We start from the raw sequence: 21,470 nt of genomic DNA, 5'->3' as shown, positions 1-21,470 counted from the left end.
GTGAAATCGATGAAGTCTGCATAATTTCCTACCACTCATGAATACACTGTATATTGTCCTCTATGCCGATAGACGACGAGAATTACATGTATCGCACGTCTGCGTCATATCACCATGAATATATCAGACTCGCTGCCCAATGAAGGAAAACAGATGGAATACCGTCATTGTGATTCCATAACCTTATTGGGACTTACTTTAAAGTGCAGAGGAATGCGGTTGTGCTCATTTTTTTCCCTTGGCAAGAGAAATGCTGGAATTACACTACGGTAGATTCCAATCTTTAGTCGAACTATAACACGAGTAGTATACCTATTCTTCACGAGTTCATCCACAAACAGGACACCTATCCACGATTAATACGTAATTATTCTACCTATGGTTTATTCTCACTATTAACTATTTCACATAGTAATTACACATGCGTTCATTACTAATTATACAAGTGAATCTTAAATAGTATATGCCTATAAACTCAAGCTCATTCATTCACTACCTCCGTATAATAGAACTCACATCCAATTGTTCAAGATAGAACACAACGGACAATCGAGAAGAAATAGTGGAAGTTAAGAGCATAACTCCCACCATGTCATAATAATTTGTGTCAGTTTCCCAATGCAACTGACTGCATCTTATTCTTATTCTGAGTTACGAAACGTCACAAACAACATTAAGGGAAAAATCTGCACTGTCAGACTCATTGTGCGACACCTGAGCGAGCCCCTAACGAGCTTAGGAGGAAATTCCACTTTTCCCTAAAAGCACCTTCTCGTTGGGCGATTTATCGCTCCCTAAGCGAGACAAACCCAGAAAAACTTGCTAGGCGAAGTCAGGGCAAACTCCAAGCGAGCTAAAACAGAATGAAACGCATTCCCTGAAATGAGTAGGCTCGCTGGGTGAAGCCTTTCTCGCTGGGAGAGAACTCAACAACCTAGAATTCCCATGCTTATGAAGGCTCGTTGGGCGAAGCCTTCTCTCATTAGGCAAGAGCAGCAAAAAATGCAGAAAACACAACTTTAGAAATACAAAGAGGCAATTTCATAACATAATATACATGGATTTCGTCATACAAGGTTATAAGTTCAACATGCAAGAGAATTAATAACACATTTAAGAAATTAGGCATGCAACTGAATGATTTCAAGCAATTTTCACAAACCCCGGCCATTATCATGCAAGCCCTAATTTCTAACCCCAAGTCCTAACTAAGGACTCGCCTTGGTATTAGGGCTGAATTAGAGGAGAAAGAGGTTGGTGATGATGCTTGCACATGCAAATGAGATGAATATTGAAGAAGCTTGACTTGCTATCCTCTTTTCCTCTTTTTCACGTGAAAGCTCTCACAATTCTCTCAAGTTCTGATCTTGCATCAAGGAAAAGTGAGGAATAGAATGAGATGGAAATTTAGAACTCTATTTATATTTAAGGGGGAGAAAAGACCATTTTTTCCCGATCACTAATTGGATCAATTAACTCTTAAACGTTCTATTAGTATGGTAAATGCACCATCAATCTCCTATTTAATCACTCAAATAAAGCATTAGGGTGTTACTCAGACGATATGTATGCTGAGAATTGTAATGATATTATAGGATATCATAATTAATTTTCTAACATTTTAGATTTATTATATTAGTATTATATTATAGGATTAATAATAAATAAGTTTTATGAGAATTGTAATCATATAATTATAGAATATATAACTCTCTTCTCTTTAACCAAATTAAACATCAAAGAGATTTATGGTGCAGTTGGTAAACTGCAATCCTAATAATTTTGAAAGATTACATGTCTGATTCTTAAAAGTTGACAAGATTTCATTTTTATAATTTTAATTTTATTTAGCTATTATAAATTATTAACATATTTATAAATATTAATAAAATCGGATTTTAAAACAGAGTACTAAAACTTAAGAAAAAATAAAATAGGGGGATCAAAATTATAGTTAAGCTAAAAAAATAATAAACATAAAAAGATAAATCCACCAGATCAAGAAATCCACCGGTTCACTGGTCTGACCAGTGAAATGGTCGAGTCACACAGGATTTTACCGGGTCAATTACAACTATGGTTCGATGATCATACAGGACCACTCTACCCTTCAGTTCATGGTCTAACCCGTTTGACCTGCCAAAAATATAACATTGCCTCAAACATTCAACATAAGTGGTGAACTCCCTCTGGGCCATATTATGGGTAATGTTTGCTCTTAGCCCAAACAATAACTGGTCTATCTTCCATAGCTCATCAAGTTCATAGGCTACTTGCTTGGAATAAGCATCCATGCCTTCAAATATCTCTACATACTTAGCCACTAACATATTACCTTGCTTGAATTATTGGAATTCTCTCTCTTTCTGCGCCCGCAGACTATTAGGGTAATACTTCTCTAAGAAAGTCACCTTGAAGTGTTGACAATCTTTTGGAATCATCTGAGAAGTCATAAAAATAGATGCAGTATTCCACCATCTGATAGCTGGTCAGTTCAACATTTGTGGAACAAAAATTACTTTCTCTTCTCCACTACAAGGAACAACTTGGAATACTCTTTTCATACCAGCCAACCAACCATGAGCCGCCACTAGGTCAAGGCCACCTAGGAACTCTGGTGGATTCATTCTAAAAAATGCACGAAACTCGGTCCTTGCAAAATGCTATGGAGCAAGATGGGGTTGTTGTTGCCCATGCATACCCTGCATCATCATTTGATTTTGTTGTTGCATCTGTTGTAGTACTTGGGTATATGGTTGTTCTACATTCCCAGTTTCCACTTCAAGTTCCATATTCTTGGTCCTAGGCCTTCTAGAACCTCTACGTCTATCATCCATCCTCTTGTCTATCCTACGCACGAAATTAAATTGATAAGGCTCAATGCCATAAGTAAGACATAAGGGTTCATGCTGAAAATTACACATCTGAGGCATAATTGAATTGACTTATGATGTTTCATGGCTAAGTTGAGAATTCACCTGCTCTGATACCAACTATAACACCTCATACATACATGTCTAGAATAATACGTAGCGGTGTCATAAATGGTACATGAAAATGATACGTAAGTATCATACATAAGGATAAGTATGAAAATACTAACTCTCAATTGTATTTGAAATTCTGATTTTCTCTTTTTCTAAAATTCGATTTAGCTCTGAATTAGTAATAATTTTGTTTCTAAAATTGTTTAGTTGTCCCTATTCTAATTTTGAGTTGCAAGAGTTTCATACGTCAACTTTGGTTTGAAAACCCTAATATCTTTCTAATGAATTTGAAAACGCGTCCCATATTTTTATCCGTGTTGATTGTTATAACTTCAAAACTAATCTTTGTTATGTTTTTTGAGGATACAAATTTTCAGTCATTCTTGAAAACATTTTAAACCCCGTTTTTTTTATAAGTTTTATACTGCCTAATTTGATTCTACCTATTTTGTGAATAAGTAGACATAATATTCATTCAAATTTCACCTTGTTGAAATTATGTTCCAAAAGTAAAATGAAAAGATTTTATTTGAATTTTCAAACCCCTATTCTTTCATCAGTTTAAAATCGTGTGTATCATACCCAAAATTTTGATTGGTTTTTTTTTTGTATAGTTTTAAGGAATCTTTCATTTTGAATGAATGAGATAGTTCAATTGATAGTGTAGTGAGTGTCATTAGCAAAAGCTCATGGGTTCAAATCTCACATTTCTTAATTTTAGAGTTTTTTTTTTCGCTTTTTTTATGTTTTACCTTTATTTACATCATATTTAAAATAAAAAATTGAGTTTTTTATTTTTTATTTTTTATTTTTTCATTTTTTGTTAAATATTTTAAAATAATTATTATATTATTTATTTTAATGCATTTTTAGTCCAAAAATAAAAATAAAAACTAAAATATTTGTTATTAATTATTAGTTGTCTAGTTATTATGAAAAATAAAAAAAAGTATTTTATTATTATTATTATTATTATTATCAAAGAAAAATTAAAGGAAAAAAATCATTTGTTATCATTAGTCATTATTATAGTATTAGTCTTGTTTTTTAGTTTTAAAGAAAGAATAAAAAAATAATGAGAAATGATACTCCCATATTAAGGAATCACCACACGTTCAAAAATAATTCATGTCCAAATCATTTCATTCCAAAACAATTCAATGTCCAAATCATTTCATTCAATGATCATTCCCAAATGAAAATAACAATATAATCAAATTATTAATTCAGATTAATATCAATTGAGTCTTAGTTCTCCTATAAATTGAGAAGGAATCCAGGGGAAAATGGGGAAGAAATCGTGAAAAATCACATACACTCAGGGATTTTCTGCACAAAATCGTGATACACAAAAAAATAACTGAGAAAGAAAAATCAACCAAGAAACGAGAAAACACAAACACACCACACACAAATAGAAGAAAAAAATGATCCGCAACAACACGCAATCACCTACAAATAGTCGGAATACCAAATTGCAGAAACCGCCTCTGCCGAAATGTACTAGCTTCAGCCGTTGCAGGGAACACCACTCCGACACCTCTATTGAGATATTAGATATAATCCAAATTGAGTAGTATGGCCCAAGCCAAAAGCTAATTAGGATTTAGGGTTTGTTACTGTTATTTTACTTAGTATTCAAGTCACTTAGGTGTATATAAATAGACACTTTGTAATTCAGTATTATCATTTAATTCAATAATACAATCTTTATTTCCTTATTCTCTCTTTCTCTCCTCACTAAAAATGTCTCACGCATTAACAAATTTGTTGACTTTGACTCTGGTAAGAGGACAAATATCAAATGTGTTGATGATAAATACCTCAACGCTGAAGGTATGGGAAATGTCAGAGTGGTTCTGAATAATGGTAAAACTGCATTAATTCAGAACATGTGGTATGTTCGTGGCATGAAAAGCAATATGACGAGTGTAGGTCAATTAATTGAGAAAGGATTTTCAGTTACCATGAAGGACAATCTTTTGAAGTTGTATGAATGTAATCAAAAGTTTATTATGAAGTCAGAACATGGGAGGAATTGAACATTCAAAATGAATGTTAAAACTGCAGACTCTAAATGCCTGAGTGCAACAAGTGTTGTAAAGGAAAGTGAGTTGTGGCACAAAAGATTTGGTCATCTGAATTTCAGAAGCTTAGGGCATCTGAATTCAAAGAAGTTGGTACATGGAATTCCTGCAATTAAGAAGCCAGAAAAGTCATGCAATGTGTGCATGAGAGAGAAGCAACCAAGACTACCATTTGCATATGAAATGCCTCCAAGAGCAAAACATGCTCTCGGTGTGGTGCATTCTGATGTGTGTGGACCATTTCCAGTACCTTCACTTGGAAGAAATAAATACTTTGTGTCATTTGTTGATGAGTTCACAAGAATGACATGGATATCCCTTATAAAGTTCAAACATGAGATGTTTGTTGAATTTAAGAAATTCAGAATCAAGACTGAGAATTATAGTGGCCAGAAGCTGAAAAGTCTAAAAACTGATGGTGGAGGTGAGTATAACTACAGAGTTCGGAAATTTCTGTGAGGAGAATGGAATTGAGCATGAGGTGACTCCTTCATAAAATCCTCAACACAATGGTCTTGCTGAAAGAAGAAACCAAACTTTGCTTGATATGACAATGAGCATGTTGAAGGAGAAGAAGCTACCTCACACTTTGTGGGGAGAAACTGTTGCCACCTCAACATATGTGCTCAACAAGTGTCCAACCAAGAAGCTGAAGGAAAGTGTTCCTTTAAAGAAGTGGATTGGAGATAAGCAATGTGTGAGCCATATGAAGGTGTTTGATTCTGTTTGCTACAAACATGTTCCAGATGCTAAGAGAAGTAAGTTGGATGACAGAAGTAGAGTTATGTTGCTTGTATGGTACCACAGTAAAAATGCTTATAAGCTTTACTGTCCAACTCAGAAGCATGAGATTGGAGTAAATCTCAATCCAACTATGGTAGAGTGCCAACTTCTGAAGAGATTTCTGACTCTGAAGGTGAGTCAGAATCAAAAAATAATTCTGAAGGTGACTTTGAAGGCGAGCCTAGCTCTGAAGGTGAATCCGATTCTGAGCCAGATTCTGATGGTGATTTAGACTCTATAAATATTCCAAACTCTGAAGGTGTTCATGCCTCTGAAGGTGTTACTTTTGTGGTTCCAGCATCTGAAGAACATTCTGAACAAGTTTAGAGGCCATAAAGAATCAGAAGCATTCCAAGGAGATTTGTAGAGTTAGACATGTTGCAAGATACTAAAGTAGACTCGGAGGAAGAAGTCATTCAATGTTCCATGTTAGTAGATTCTGGACCAGTCAGTGTTGAAGAAGCACTTAAGAAGAAAGTGTGGTTGAGGTCCATGAAAGAAGAACTCGAGGCAATAGAAAGAAACAAGACTTGAGAGTTGACTAAGCTTCCAAAGGACAAGAAAACTATCAACGTCAGATAGGTTTTCAAGGAGAAATTGAAGCCATATGGATCAATTGGAAAACACAGAGTAAGGTTAGTAGCAAAAGGTTTCCTACAGAAACTCATATTAGATTACTTTAAAGTGTTTGATCTTGTAGCAAGACATGAGACAATCAGACTAGTAATTGCAATAGTTGCTAACAGGAATTAGCCTCTAATGCATTTAGATGTGAAATCTGCATTTCTGAATGGTCCATTGCAAGAAAAGGTATACGTGTCACAACCTCCTGGATTTTTGAAAAATAATCAGGAAGGGATGATGTACAAGTTGCATAAAGCCTTGTATGGACTTAAACAAGCTCCTAGAGCTTGGAATCTAAAAATTGATTCATTTTTCAAGCTACAAGAATTCAAAAAGTGTGAGATAGAGTATGAAATTTATGTTCAATATACTTCTGAAGGCAATATGATTTTGGTGTGTATGTATATTGATGACATATTGCTAACAGGGAGTTGTGAACATGATATAGCTAAGTTCAAGAAGGTGTTGATGAATGAATTTAAGATAACTGATCTAGGAAAGATGACATATTTCCTAGGGATGGAGTTTATGTACTCTGAGAAGGGTCTAATTTTGCATCAGCTGAAATATGAACTTGAGCTTCTGAAGAGATTTGAGATGCTGAATTGTAAGACTGCTGTCACACCGTCCGAAACAAATCACAAATTGGATTCTGATTCTGAAGGTGATGATGTAGATTCCACAACTTTCAAGTAGTTTGTTGGATCTCTGAGGTATTTGTGTAATACCATACCTGACATTTGCTATGCAGTTGGAATGGTTTGTAGGTTCATGAGTAAACTTAAGTGGTCTCATTACCAAGTTGTTGTCAGAATTTTGAGGTATATTAAAGGGACTCTGAAGTATGGAGTTTTATTGCCTTCTAGAAAGAAGACTAATACATAGCTGATGTGTTACTCAGACTCTGATTGGTGTGGAGACAGATTTGACAGAAGAAGTACTTCTGGATATTTGTTTAAGTATCTGGGAAGTCCTATTTCTTGGTGTTCCAAGAAGCAACTGATTGTTGCTTTGTCAACCTATGAAGCTGAATATATTGCAGGTGTTGTGGCTGCATGTCAAGCTGTTTGACTTCTGAATTTACTGCAAGATCTGAAGGTTAAGGTAAACAAGCATCTAAAGTTGATGATTGATAACAAGTCTGCAATCAATCTTGCCAAGAACTCAGTGTTGAATGGGAGAAACAAGTATATTGAAACTAATTTTCATTTTATGAGAAGTCAGGTTCAGAATGGAGTGCTAGAAGTTATGCACTGTAGCACCAAGAAGCAGCTGGCAGATGTTTTAACCAAAGCGATCAAGACTGGTCAATTTCTCCACTTAAGGGATAAAATTGATGTTATTAGTTTTGATTAATTAAATCCTAAATTAACGGATGGTGTTGAAGAGTAATTCAACATTTTAGTATTTTACTTACGTGACATTATTATTTGTATATATATAGTAATGTAGTTGTCAACAATTATATCCACGAAGTATTGTAGTACAATATGTGCAACTATTTTATTGTAACGTTTTAACATAATAATGGAGATTTATTATTCTCACTTCTCTTCTTCTATTTTCATCTTCTTCACCTTGATTAATTGTTAAATTAAAAAAAGTAAATATCTGAAAACTTTATGTGTTTTAAAAGAGGATAAAACAATTTAAGTGATAAAGATTTTTTTAATAAAAACATAGTATATATGGATATTTGTGAATATATCTCATAATCGGCAAATAATCTATTTTGTGAATACACGAGTATGAGACAAAACACTTATATCATATTTATCAGTTATATCAGAGTAGCTAAAGATTATCATAGATTTCCAAGAATATCCATTATCATTAATTTAAACTTTTGTTTTTGCTATTGTAAAATGCCACGTGAATTGCTTTTATTCAAATTAGATATTTTTTCCTACACTAATTTCTTAAATCAAAGATAAAAACTTTCACTAAAAAAGTTTAACACTGGTTTATTTAAATCCTAAATCTCTGAAAAATCACATGTATTAAAAATAATATTCTTTTCAATTTACTTTTATTCAAAATCAATTTTATATAAATCAATTCACACTAAATTAATTTAATTATCACTAAAATTAGACACGAAGTGTAACAGATTCACTTATTAACAACCGAGATAAAACAAAACACTAATATTAATATTAATCCTAATATTATGGTTTCACTTGAAATAAAATAGTATTTAAAAAATAAGTGATTTATTTTAATTTTTAATATTTTTTAAATTTTTTATTTTTTAATCAATATTATTTTTATTATTCTCGATACATAATAAATATACTTTAATAAAAATACATTCTCTCTTTTATTTATTCATTTTTATTAATATGCTTAAAATGGTCATTTGAATCACTTAGGATAAATATCCAGAAAATCACAATTTAACTACATTGAACGGGTCAAAGTCGAAACATAGAAACTGTTTGAAAATTATGTCTATGTTAGGTATTTGTGGCAACGACGCATATGCCATAACAACTTTCTTTACAAAAATCCAAAACTTATCCAATAATAACATTAAACGCTAATTTGGAATTTAAATCCGATTTTTGTGGGTCCCATTTCCTCCCTATACATGTCTCTTTCCATGCTTTGGGTTCATCGTTATTGTGAAAGTGTTTGAGAAACCTTTTTCAATAATGTCTAAAGTATCCTTATTGTCTTATTTTCTCTTGGGCCTTGTGGTTCTTGTTCATGCAAAGGAAAATAAAAAAATTGATTTTTATGAATTGAAGAGAGGAGATTTGAGGCTTAATTTGACAAACTATGGTGCTTCAATTGTTTCTGTTTTTGCACCTGATAAACATGGTTTGTTTTGTTGTTTGATTTCAATTCTGAATCTGAATTACTTTTGCTCTAATAATGTCATACATTAACATTTTCTTTTTGATTCAATTTTACAGGGAAATTAGATGATATTGTTCTTGGTTATGATTCCATTGAGTCCTATGAGGTATGATGATCAATTCATTGTTTATTGTTTTAACTGATTTAGGTTATGATTTTTAACAAAGAAAATTATGCATTCATGGTGCTTGATGAAAAGTTATCAAAAAATTGTAATGTGTTTGTGTTATAGGAATATATCATTTGTTGAGATTAGTTGTTACAGTGAGATTAATACATGAAAGGTTGAAATTTGTTGCAGACTGATACATGTTACTTTGGTGCTACTATCGGGCGTGTGGCTAATAGGATTGGAGGAGCTCAATTCACTTTGGATGGTAAAACATACAAGTTGCCGGCAAATGATCACGGGAACACACTCCACGGTAGGTTTCTGGTAATGATTTCTTATTCTATGCTTGCAATGGTTCATGATTATGCAGATTTTCTGATTGATTGTTATTGAGTGATGAACTTGCAGGTGGCACGAAAGGGTTCGGTGATAATGTATGGACAGTGGATTACCACAAGGAAGACAGTCATATCACATTTGCCTACAACAGTTCCGATGGCGAGCAAGGTCGGTCATTTGATTATTCACAAAGTTTTTCAAAAGGATCTTGAATGCAATTGATCGCTAACGGTGGTAAGATTTTCTGTGAAAACTTGACAGGTTTTCCTGGAAAGCTTGAGGTAAGAGTGACTTACATGTTACTTGAAAAACGCATATTGGGTGTGAAAATGACTGCCATGCCAATAGACAAACCGACACCGGTGAATCTAGCACAACATACCTACTGGAACCTAAGAGGACACGACAGTGGCGACATTCTATCACACACGGTTCAAATCTTTGGTTCAAACATCACGCCAGTAGACGATAAACTCATCCCAACAGGCAAACTCCAACCCGTGGCCAACACGCCATATGATTTCCTTACACCAAAAGAAGTTGGAAGTCGAATTAACGATCTTCCTGGTTTATACGACATTAACTACGCGTTGGACAAGAGTGGTCAGAGTCACTTGAGCAAAAATGTTGTGGTGAGAGATCCTGTCTCAGGGAGGAAAATGGAGTTGTGGTCAAACCAAGTTGGGTTGCAATACTATACTAGTGGTATGTTGGGTGATACTAAAGGAAAGAATGGAGCTACATATCACAAATATGGTGGCATTGCTTTGGAGACACAGGGTTTCCCAGATTCAGTGAATTTGCCTAACTTTCCATCTCAGATTGTGAAGCCTGGAGAGACTTACAAGCATATCATGGTTTATAGATTCACAGCCAACTAGATTTATTTCTGAATCTTTTTCTTCCATTTGTCACGTGATTTACAGTGTCATTATTTTTACCTAAACAATGAGGATACTTCACATATTTATCACATATCTTCTTATCTTTCTATTTTATTTTTTATATGAACTGTTATCCTCTGCGCTGAACTTCATATTTTAAAGTTGTTATACAACCTACTTGTATGCAATTTAGCAGTATCGTGATTAGATGAAGGAAATGAGTATTAACATGAAAGAAAATGGTCAAACCCTTTGATTTTTAGGCTACTTACATACAAAATAAAAAAAATAAAGTTGTTACTTCAAAACTGTAACAAAAATATTTTTCAACACTTTAATAAAAAGATAATAATTAATTATAATTTTGACTCTCGTTTAAATAAAATCATAGAATAGTAACAACCACTTTATACTTAAAAAATAGTGACAATCACTTAATAAATTACAACAATAAAATATTTTAATTTAGCTCATAAATTCTACCTCAACCGACAAATAACAATATTGTTAAGTTTGACGAAATTATTAAGGATCTATGCAAGAAATTCAATTATATATGTGAATTTTAATGATTTATTACAGTTTTTTATGGGTAATTTTTTTAAAGTTATAATTAGAATAATATTTAAATAGTTGATAGAAAAAATATTTAAGTCTTACTCCCTTTGTCTAAATTTATAGATGTTTTGGTCATTACATTAAGGAATGTAATTAATTTTATTTGGGGAAGAAAAATTAGATGAAAAATTATAAAATTAGACTATATTAATGACATTGAAAAAAGATAAATTGAAATAATTCAATTCAATTTTTTTATTGTTTAATGGAGTATATTATATTATTTAATTTTGATATTTTATCTTATTTAATTTAGGTATTCTTAATTATTTGAATTTTATTTTAGTTATTATATTCTATTATTTTAATTTTGGTTTGAATTAGTTTAATTTAATTTATTGTAATTCTTTAATTTGATTAAATTATTCTTAAATGAATGTTGAAATGAAGTGTAGAATTATGTTATGTTCTTATATGTATTATCGATATTGTTGTATTAAATTTGTAACGAATTTTTGAAATATTTATTTTATTAAGTTGTGAGCATATGATTATGTGTGACATATTTATGAAATTTATTTTTATATTATTAGTTTATTTAATAAACGGTTCGACCGTAGGTTTAACCGGTTGAATCAATTGAACCTTAAACCATAAGTTTTATCGGTTCGATCTTTGGTCCAATTTTTAAAACATTGGTTGTGAGACATAAAATATGTATATGTTAGAAAAGTACAATGATGCACAACCTTTTGTTATGTAAAAGTGTACGAGGGTTTAGAGTGTTTAATAATGTTTTAGGGCTAGTTCACTCTTCGCATATGTTTTTAGCAAACAATTACGAGTTTAAATATTATATGAGATTAACTCAAAAAATCTCGGAAGTAATTTATGCGAAACACATGTAAAAGAAAGTATGTGTATGAAGTGAACGTGAATGTTTGTATGCAGACAGATGCCAAAACTTGAATTACACTAAATGAGAACTACAATAAATGACATTAAACGAAATGTTGTAAATGACAAGAATAGTAAATAACAAGAATGAGAAGTGTTTCAATTAAGAAAGCATAAAGATAATATAGAAAATCGACGCAAACTCACATGTTACTAACAAATTATTTCGCTTTTTGACTCGATTACTCCAATTTTATAGAGAAAGTATAAGAATTTTACGACCTTGGTTACAATGTATGAATCTCCTATATATATTTAACTAAAGATAACTGTCTCCGACAGCGTATTCCTAGAAAATAGACACGTCTTTAAGAGCATGCAACTTAGTCTTCTGAAACACTGCCACGTTGTCAGAACTTATAAACTGCTGAAAACCATTATCCCACATTCGTAACTGCTCTTAGCGACTATTAACAGTTCGTTCCTCAAAGGTGGTCACTGACAGCGCTAAGACCCTTCCCAAGTCTTTGGATTTCCAAAATCTTCTAAGTCTTTGAAGCTCGTCGAACGCTTTGACTTCAATACGGTGTCGAGAGATCAATTAAATATGCTCCTGAGACTCATCCAAACCATGTTTCAAAATATGCTCTTGAGATTCTTCTAAATCATGTTTCAAGATGCTAATCGAAACGTTTCAGTCGATGTATTCGTTCCTATCGACTTGTGTCAATCAATGCTAACACTTAAAATTTTCCCAATTCAGTTAATTGACTCTTTCCCAAGTAGAAATTTCAGACTAACACTCACATAGGATTGTGAGAAACTCTGTATCTGCATTTTCATGAGAGATTGGAGATCCCCCTCTCAATCATAAGACTAAGGTATTTATAAAGGCTCCTTAGGCCTGAACTAGAGAGCGATTACCAATTTTCTCATCAAAAACATTGGGAGGATGAATTTTTTATTCCTTGGATCATGGAGGAGACGATTTTCCTTATTGATTGTCTCTTTATGCTCATCAGAAACATTAAGAGGAAGGATTTGTTCTTCCTTGGGCCAAGAAGGAGACAATTTTCCTCCTTTACTATCTCCTCGTGTTTTATCATTTGGACTCGTCATTTCCCACGTTTGTTTAGTAGGTGGATGGTGGATTTAATTCGGTTGGACCAATGGGTAGACCTATATTTCTGCTTATGGGCGACCTGTGTTGTCGCTTCAGGGTGCTCGCCCACTGTTAATGTGTTTTGTCCATTACTACTTACTAATACATTATCCTCTCTTGGGCCTAGTAAAATTATCACAGTACACAATCCCTCAAGCATGAGGCATTATAAAAGCAAAGTGATTTAATCCAGACAAAAGGTAATTTTTCTTTGGGATAGACTTAGATAGTCGAGTCCCTTAGGAGAGACTTTATAAATGTGAGCTCGTCCAACTCTTAGGCCCTTTATTCGGAGTTGAGTTCCTCAAGCATTGCTCGGGGGTGCATTTGATCTTTTAGGTATTTGTAGTTTCATTCACCATTTATATTCCATTATTTGTAGGCCCCATCTTTAACTTAGTTTTGAGGCGTATTCCTCTTATGTTGCCCTGGGCGAGTTTGTTTATTCCATTGAAAGAGACCCTCAAGTTTAGATTTAGAGGGGCGAGTCCCTCAAGCGCTGGTTGAGATTATTTTGGAGAGGATCCTTCAATTAGGGTTTAACATTTTTATTAAATTTGAGTGCGGAGACGATTCCTCTTTGAGGATCCACCATTCATATTGCCTCTAAGGGAGACAAGGATTACTCTTTGAGGATCCAACATTCATATCACATATGAGACGACAACAATTCCGCTTTAAGTATCCAAAATCATATTGCCTATAAGGGAGACAAGGATTCCCTTCGAGGATCCAACATTCACATTTGCCTCTAAGGACGACAAGTATTTCTCTTTGAGGATATAACACGCATATTACCTCCAAGGGTAGCAAAGATTCCCCTCTGAGGATCCAACATTCATATTATCTATGAGGGCAACAAGGATTCCCTCTTTGAGGATCCATCGATCATATTTCCTATGAGGGAGACAATGATTCCTCTTTGAGGATCTAACATTCATATTACCTTTAAGGACATCAATAATTTATCTTTGAGGATCTAAAATTCATATTGTCCATGAGGCCGATGAAGATTCCTCTTTGAGGACCCATCATTCATATTGCCTCTAAGGGCGAAAATAATTCCTTTTTGACGATCCAACACTCATATTCTTAATCTCATTGTTATTTTGTTTTTAAGGCGATCCCCGGTTGAAGGACCCTCTATTTCATGGAAAGATGCTACCCTATTTATGATATTAAAGCAAGACGTTTTATGAGAGTTTATACATTGGCGAAACAAATTCCCTTTGTCTTTTTAAATAAGCAATAGTAAATAACTAACTATGATAATTTCTCATGTTAGATGAGTTCTACGGCCTAGGAATGAGTGTTCCCACTAGCTTTTCGAGTTTGTAGGGGTCATTAGGTGATTTTTTACATGATGTGCACCTTCTCAGTTATGCTACAATTTTTCCAAGCGAGTTGGTATAGCCACCTACCTAAGCACGAGATCACCCTATTGCATTTCCCTTGGGACCATTTTGGATTTGTACCTTATGGAGGCCCCCTATTTGGCTGTGTATTCTCTAATGTGGACGAAATAACACATTTTTTATTAGGTCGGTGCACATCTAAGTCCTGTTTCGTTTTCCTCTTCGCAGAACTGAGTGCACCTCCATGTGAGCGTGTCAATTTCGATCAAAAAGGCGTTGGTGACGTATACCATTGTGAACGAGGTTTCTTTGATGGTTGAATAAGGAGTGGTGTGATAAGACCATAACACTTTGTGGATTTTATTTGCGTCATCCAACTTTTTCTTCATTCCGCCCAATATCATCCTCTTCGCCGTCTCAACCTGCCCATTTGTTTGCGGGTGAACAACCAAGATGAAATTTGTTTATATATCTAGGTATTGGTAGAAATTGACCACAACTGAGTCAGAGAATTGTGTGTCATTGTCTTAGATGATGAATATGGGTAAATAAAACTTGCATATGATATACTGCCAATAGAAGTGACTAACTCTTTATGTCGTGATCTTGAAGATGAAATTTGCCTCTATCCACTTTGTCAAATAGTATACTCCGCCAATTAGGAACTTCAGTTGGTCAGGCGCCAATGGGAAATGACCTAGTATGTCCACGCCCTATTGGTTAAATACTCTTTACTTTTTCACATAATGACTCGAGCGTCGGAGTGCTAACCTTGCAGGTACACCCCTGCTCCGCCACAGCTTCCGCATCTCTCTATATTTCTGATTGCAGAACAGAACGCAGAACGCTATGTCAAAAGTAGCATTGATGCACACTAATGTTAAACATTTGAAGTAAACTATGATCTTCTCCCTACACCATGTGAGTAAATAAGAAAAACAAATTCTCAATAGTTTGTTTTTCTTATTTAACTTCCCTATATAGAGAGAAGAATACATCTTTCTTCAAGTGTTCAATGAAATGCAACTATACTCTTCTCCTCCCCTTGCCAATCTTGCATGTGAGAATTTCTGTTTATCACAAATATCTTGCAGTATTTCAATCTGTTATGTTTTTTCCTCATGCAAAAATAAGTGACAGAGAATGTGATAGTATACCCGAATCATTTGCAATTAGCATACAAATAAACTGAAATTATTTTCATTAGACTTATATCACTGTCAACTTGTTACTAGAATACTATCTTGATATTGAATATTGATGGCAAAAGCTGAAATGTCTAAGATAATACTTAAATGTTTGCCAATATCTTTCAATGATCAAAGTTCTGTATATTAAGAATTCACAAAACTCTGTCATGAAGGCTAATGCTATCACCTAACAAAACCCAGAAAAAGTAATATTCAGAGGTATACTTGGAGAGACAATAAACCTGTGTTACATTGTCATCTTTTACATCTGTCTGTGCGCACGAGTATACTAGTTTTTTTTTCTTCAGACTCTTTCTCTTATTGGACTTGAGATTGGTTTCGCCTCTAATCTAGAAGGACTAGGTGAATTTCTGATGACCGGCAATTGTTCCAAAGTAGCCAAAACCTCAGACATTTGTGGTCTAAACTTGGCCTCACTAATACATTGTAATGCAAGAATCGCAGCGGTATAAGCTGCCCGTTGTGGATACTGCCCTTCTAATCTTGTGTCCATAATCCGAAACAGTTTCCTTCTATCGCCCAAATACGGCCGCGCCCAATCTACCAGATTATGTTCCACTCCTGATTTTGTTTTATCGACCGCGTTTCGCCCTGATAGTAGTTCTAATAGCACAACTCCAAAGCTATAGACATCACACCTTGTTGTCAGCCGACCTGATAAAAACCGTTTTTTAGGAACCGAGTAGCATTAAATATGTAAGTTTAAGAAAAAAATCCAACCTGTAGCAATATATTCAGGAGCAGCATAGCCTTGAGTTCCCAGGACTTGAGTAGAAACATGAGAACGATCGCCAGTAGGCCCTGCTTTGGCCAACCCAAAGTCGGAGAGTTTTGCATTAAATTCCTGGATTAGTAATTAAACACATTAAGATACCCAAATGCTAGAAAATACTAGAGTTTACATGAACATTTAATCAGTAAATTCAAAGTCCACTGATCCGTTTGTTTTGTCTTAACCCTCCGGTTCTCAGGAGAAAGGAACCCTCATAATCCAAAAATTGACCAGGAGATAGGTAAAGTCTAGTCAATGATTGTTCAAGTAAGAATTCAAACTCAAGTTCTCCAGAACGAAAACCACTAATTTGTAAATTTAGTACGCATTTTTGTTTTATATGCTTTGAAAAATGAAGAAGCGATGGGAATAAAATAGATAAGAGATAAAGAAGATACAGCTAAAAGAAGTTTATAGCAACATATTTTGCAAGAAATTTCACAGTAGCATGGCATTGCGAATAATTATAACTCAACATACCGAGTCTAATAAAATATTCGATGCCTTGAAATCACGGTAGATAATTTGTTGATTAGAGTCATGTAGGAAGTTGAGACCTCGAGCAGCACCAGTTGCAACTTTGATTCTTGTTGCCCAAGGAAGTAGTTGTGTTCCCTCTGCAATGCAATTAACAGTTCCATAGTTATTACTGCACAAATCACTGGCTCAAAGAAAAATACATTTAGGATACCATAACCATTCATGTAGTTCACTCGAAGTGTATATCAGAAACTTATACAACCTACTAAAGGCATCAACATACTTCGAAATAGATGATTTTCCAAGCTTCCGTTGGGCATGAACTCATAGACTAGAAGCCTGTTATCCCCATCTAGGCAATATCCAGTAAGTTTCACAAGATTTGGATGATGAAGTTGGCCAAGATAATTGAGTTCAGACTGTCAATAAAGAAAAACTATAAGTATATATAATTCGCATGAAAATGAAACACGCGCTGTCAATATAAAATTGTTCCACACTGATGAAGATTCACATAACTAGTTCTACAATCCAGTTCTCACGTAAAGCATCTCGTCCCTACAGACGTCATGCTTGACGGACTGTGTACATGTCCGAAAATTTGGATCGGGTCTAAACCAGGGTTCAGGAGAGCCCACCCCGATTTCAAGCTATCCCATGGGGCAGGACCGATTTGGATAACATAAGTGGGCCAAGTAAAAATGGCTGGCCCAAAGCCTGTGCACTAGTAGAGTTATCGACTAGTGTACCCAACGTGTACACTAGTTATGTTTAAAAACTATCAAACGTAATCTGACAAATGAAAGAGTTATGAATGAATGGAATGACAAACCTACCAGCCACTCCTTATGGCCTTGAAAACCTTCTGGCTTAAGCTTCTTGACAGCAACAGCAGTTCCAGCAGCAGGCTTTGCGGCTTTAAGCGACCGACAATCGATCCAGCCTTTATAAACGTAACCGAACCCTCCTTGTCCAATTAAACTATCATGACTGAAGTTTTTAGTGGCATTTCTAAGATCCTTAAATGTGAACGGTTTTAAATGAGGAGAAGAAAGTATGTCCCCTTCCGATCTCGGAGTTGGTAGAATCTCAGGTTTAGCTCCATTGCTGTTTCCATGTACTGCTGCAGCACTTGATTGAACTAACAATTGAGTGCTTCTAAGAGGAGCTTTTGTAACATACCAGAGACACAATAAAAAGATCTATTTAGTTTGCGAAAACGGTTTATGCATTACAAATTATTAAAACCACAATCATTTTCTTCATCATAGATAACAAACAGAAGGCATTAACTACATGAAATAATTAATCTACGAAAACACATACACCAGACCGACCGACACTGAAAATGACACACATTTTTCAGAGGTGTCTGTGCTCCAGAGGAATTAATGGAAAATCATATTATGTGGACACAATCTTCAAAATATCGTTATTGAATTGCATGCATATATGGATTGAAAAATACAGACATGAAATATAATATATGATATGTAAATAGGGTGACAAGAAAAAGTACCAGAATTGGGCTGGGAGGTGAGAGGGACATTACCCTTGGAACGACTTCCAAAGCAATTCCCCATCAAAGGAACCACCAACCAACCCGTTTTTGAGAATCTAACAAGAAAAAACTATGTCTGAATATTACATAATTCTCGACAACGTGAGACCTTCAAATGTATTGTTTTGTGATTCTATTGCAACAATGTCCTTCCCCCGCGTTTCCAGAGAAAAACACCTTGCGTTCTATTATTTTTACGCATAATAATAAACCATAAATATTTCTCACAAACACAATAAATATTTTACAAAATACACTTTTTTTTTGTTATGGGCTACATATGATTTATATTAAAATTTAAATTGCTTTTATAAATCATTTAATAGTTTGAATAATAATATATGCTTTTATATCGTAGAATCTTTAAAATATTTAAACATGTAACTATTTCAATTTTTTGACATATATAATTTATACTTGGAAACTTTGGTTCATTTCATCATCTAAAATAATAGCTTCGAGTATTCTCTTATCTAATGTTTATTCCACAATTTTGATTAAACGTTGTTTCAGGATTTTGAAAAATTGTCCCCGAAGAAATTATCGAGTCAAGTTATGGATCAAATCGTTCTCTTTAAATTGTTTTGCGACACTTTTTAAAATTGTGCAAGACAAACGATTAACCACGATGCCTCCAAGATAAAACAATCTGGTTATGTATTGTACGATTACTATTTGCACGATAGATAATCCGCCTAGAAATTCACTCCCTAATGGCACAAAGAACAGCCGATGATGGTATAAATACCAATCGCAGTATCTGGTGAATACCAATCGTAGTTTCTGGTGAATACCACTCGTATCTGGCGCAAAGCAACCAATCAAAAAATGAAACAAACAAACAAAAATATAAAGATGAAGCAAAGACAAGAGGAGAAAGATTTCATAATGCTTAAATCTAGAGTGAAGAAAATGAGACGAGAAAACCTCAATTTATAGGAAAATTTCTGACCCAAATGGAAGAAAAGGGAGTGAAGTTGATCTGACCCATAACTAGTCGTTATAGAATTCGGTCAGTAAGGCATTCATGGAAATGTGGAAGACAAGACAAATTGGTCAACAATTAGGGTTACCATTAAGGGACATCACACCAATAATTAAATTAATTAGTTTAAATATTTTTCACCATTTCGGGTACAAAAATATAATGGATTATCCAAACCCAAATCCAAGCCCAAGCCCAACTTGAGTCAAGTCGGCCGGCTAGACAGCGGCGGGCGCGTGAATGTGATGGTTTATGACTTTATCATGGTGCATCCTCCCCCTTTCACAAAACTGTGTATCCCTTATGCAGACCCAAAGCGACCAACCTACCACACCATCTCATACTTGTGCTTATTTCTTATCAACTTAAAGCCAATAACTCCTTCCAACTCCCCACTAATCCTTTGATTTCTAACAATCTCCCGCTTGAGTTCTAAAAATGTTTAAGAAGTACGTCAAACATTTTTAATATTGTGTATAAACAGATGTGTCTTTGACTTGAACCTTTTTCGTAACAAGTAGGATTTCGATTCAACAAAAATGACACATTTGTCTTGAATTATATCTTAGACACAAAACTAGCACACAACCTTTTCTTAAGGTGTATTCTAAAAGGGCAGATATTAATGCTTATACACGTCTATCCTAGTCTAGTAAAGGCTCTAGGAATTCTACCTCGAAATTCCATAGGAACCGACCTAAGTTCCACGATCAGACATGTGAGTCTATAAGGAGTACTCGTGTAGCTAGATATTCCATTCATACAGAGTATATATATCATTAAGAGTTTCTATCATATCATACTCTTATCTCTTTAGGATTCATGCTTATCTTTATTTATATTAGCATGATCATCTCATATCACTCACAACTTGTTATTATCCATTGAACCTAATTCTTGAGATCTCCAGTCTTTTAGGTTGGGTTACCATTGTGAATAACTCACTTATCTATGGGTATTAGTCTTATCTTCTTGGATGTATTATGGACTTTATCTATAACTAATACTTTCTATTTATCTATGGGCATTAGTCGCGGTATTATCGTGGTGGATCAACATAGTTGGCATATCTTTTTTCCACAAAGGAATCTCAACTAGCAATCATCTTAACCACATGCTTCTTTCCTAAAAGTTGTTAATTATTTCATTTCAGACTCCACTGGGCACTGAGCCAAGATGGTCTATTTATTTGATTTCCAAGATGTAACTCATCTTGTTATACTGAATAAATAACCTCTACTTGCTTTAGAATCATCTAATAATGTGTTATGCATCGTTGTATCCTTCAAGTACTACAGGAAATCTCTGGTAATGTAGACCAAGATTCATGATCCTCTTAAGGTATCACTTAACTCTTTCAATGGCTTGCAAATGCTCATTATGTGATCTACTTGTAACCATTCAAAACAATCATACGCCATATGCAATGTTAGATCTAGTACAATCAGTGATATTGCTAAGATTGTCAATGATGCTCGCATACTCATTTTGTCTAACACTATCATGATTGTTCTTAAATAGTTTTACATTAGGATCATATGGTGTGCAAGCAGATTTACATCAGTGATTAGATTTCTTTAAGTTCTTCTCCATATAGTGCAATTGATCCAAATAAATCCCCTTATCAAATATAATGATCTTCATTTAGAGAATCACATTGGCTTCTCTGAGGTTTTTCATATAAATTTTGTTGCACAACAATGATTTCACATGATTAATGGAATTAAGTTTTGATCCTGTAAGACCCTAATTTTGACCCTAAGATCCCTCATGGCATCATGTTATTGCACAAGTGCATTGCCTCAAGGATC

General features: G+C 34.2%; 2 protein-coding genes across 2 annotated transcripts; one reads left to right on the top strand and one right to left on the bottom strand.

Moving 5' to 3' along the window:
• The first annotated feature begins 9,051 nt into the window (after positions 1–9,051).
• Positions 9,052–10,769, top strand: LOC127073816 (uncharacterized). Its single transcript, XM_051015043.1, has 5 exons — positions 9,052–9,304; positions 9,400–9,449; positions 9,645–9,768; positions 9,864–9,962; positions 10,056–10,769. The coding sequence occupies exons 1-5, from the start codon at positions 9,136–9,138 to the stop codon at positions 10,673–10,675; spliced, it is 1,062 nt and encodes a 353-aa protein (XP_050871000.1). The 5' UTR covers positions 9,052–9,135; the 3' UTR covers positions 10,676–10,769.
• Positions 10,770–15,828: 5,059 nt separating this feature from the next.
• Positions 15,829–18,861, bottom strand: LOC127073815 (probable serine/threonine-protein kinase PBL3). The gene is made up of 6 exons (XM_051015042.1): positions 18,633–18,861; positions 17,950–18,281; positions 17,397–17,532; positions 17,114–17,250; positions 16,582–16,705; positions 15,829–16,515 (listed from the first exon to the last, which is right to left on the bottom strand). Exons 1-6 carry the CDS (start codon positions 18,694–18,696, stop codon positions 16,145–16,147), a joined length of 1,164 nt encoding a protein of 387 aa, XP_050870999.1. The 5' UTR covers positions 18,697–18,861; the 3' UTR covers positions 15,829–16,144.
• Positions 18,862–21,470: the final 2,609 nt, after the last annotated feature.

Source organism: Lathyrus oleraceus, chromosome 4 (genome assembly GCF_024323335.1).
Source record: "Lathyrus oleraceus cultivar Zhongwan6 chromosome 4, CAAS_Psat_ZW6_1.0, whole genome shotgun sequence".
NCBI classification, from domain to species: Eukaryota; Viridiplantae; Streptophyta; class Magnoliopsida; order Fabales; family Fabaceae; genus Lathyrus; species Lathyrus oleraceus.
Note: the sequence above shows the minus strand (reverse complement) of the source record. Positions and strands in the feature narration are given on the sequence as shown.

Excerpts from the sequence above, each read along its gene's own strand:
- LOC127073815 (XM_051015042.1), bottom strand. The coding sequence starts at position 18,696 with ATGGGGAATTGCTTTGGAAGTCGTTCCAAGGGTAATGTCCCTCTCACC. Across the intron at positions 18,282-18,632 it reads CACCTCCCAGCCCAATTCTG|CTCCTCTTAGAAGCACTCAA; the intron begins GTACTTTTTCTT and ends ATGTTACAAAAG. Across the intron at positions 17,533-17,949 it reads AAGGCCATAAGGAGTGGCTG|TCTGAACTCAATTATCTTGG; the intron begins GTAGGTTTGTCA and ends CTTTATTGACAG.
- LOC127073816 (XM_051015043.1), top strand. The coding sequence starts at position 9,136 with ATGTCTAAAGTATCCTTATTGTCTTATTTTCTCTTGGGCCTTGTGGTT. Across the intron at positions 9,305-9,399 it reads TTTTGCACCTGATAAACATG|GGAAATTAGATGATATTGTT; the intron begins GTTTGTTTTGTT and ends TCAATTTTACAG. Across the intron at positions 9,963-10,055 it reads CAGTTCCGATGGCGAGCAAG|GTTTTCCTGGAAAGCTTGAG; the intron begins GTCGGTCATTTG and ends AAAACTTGACAG.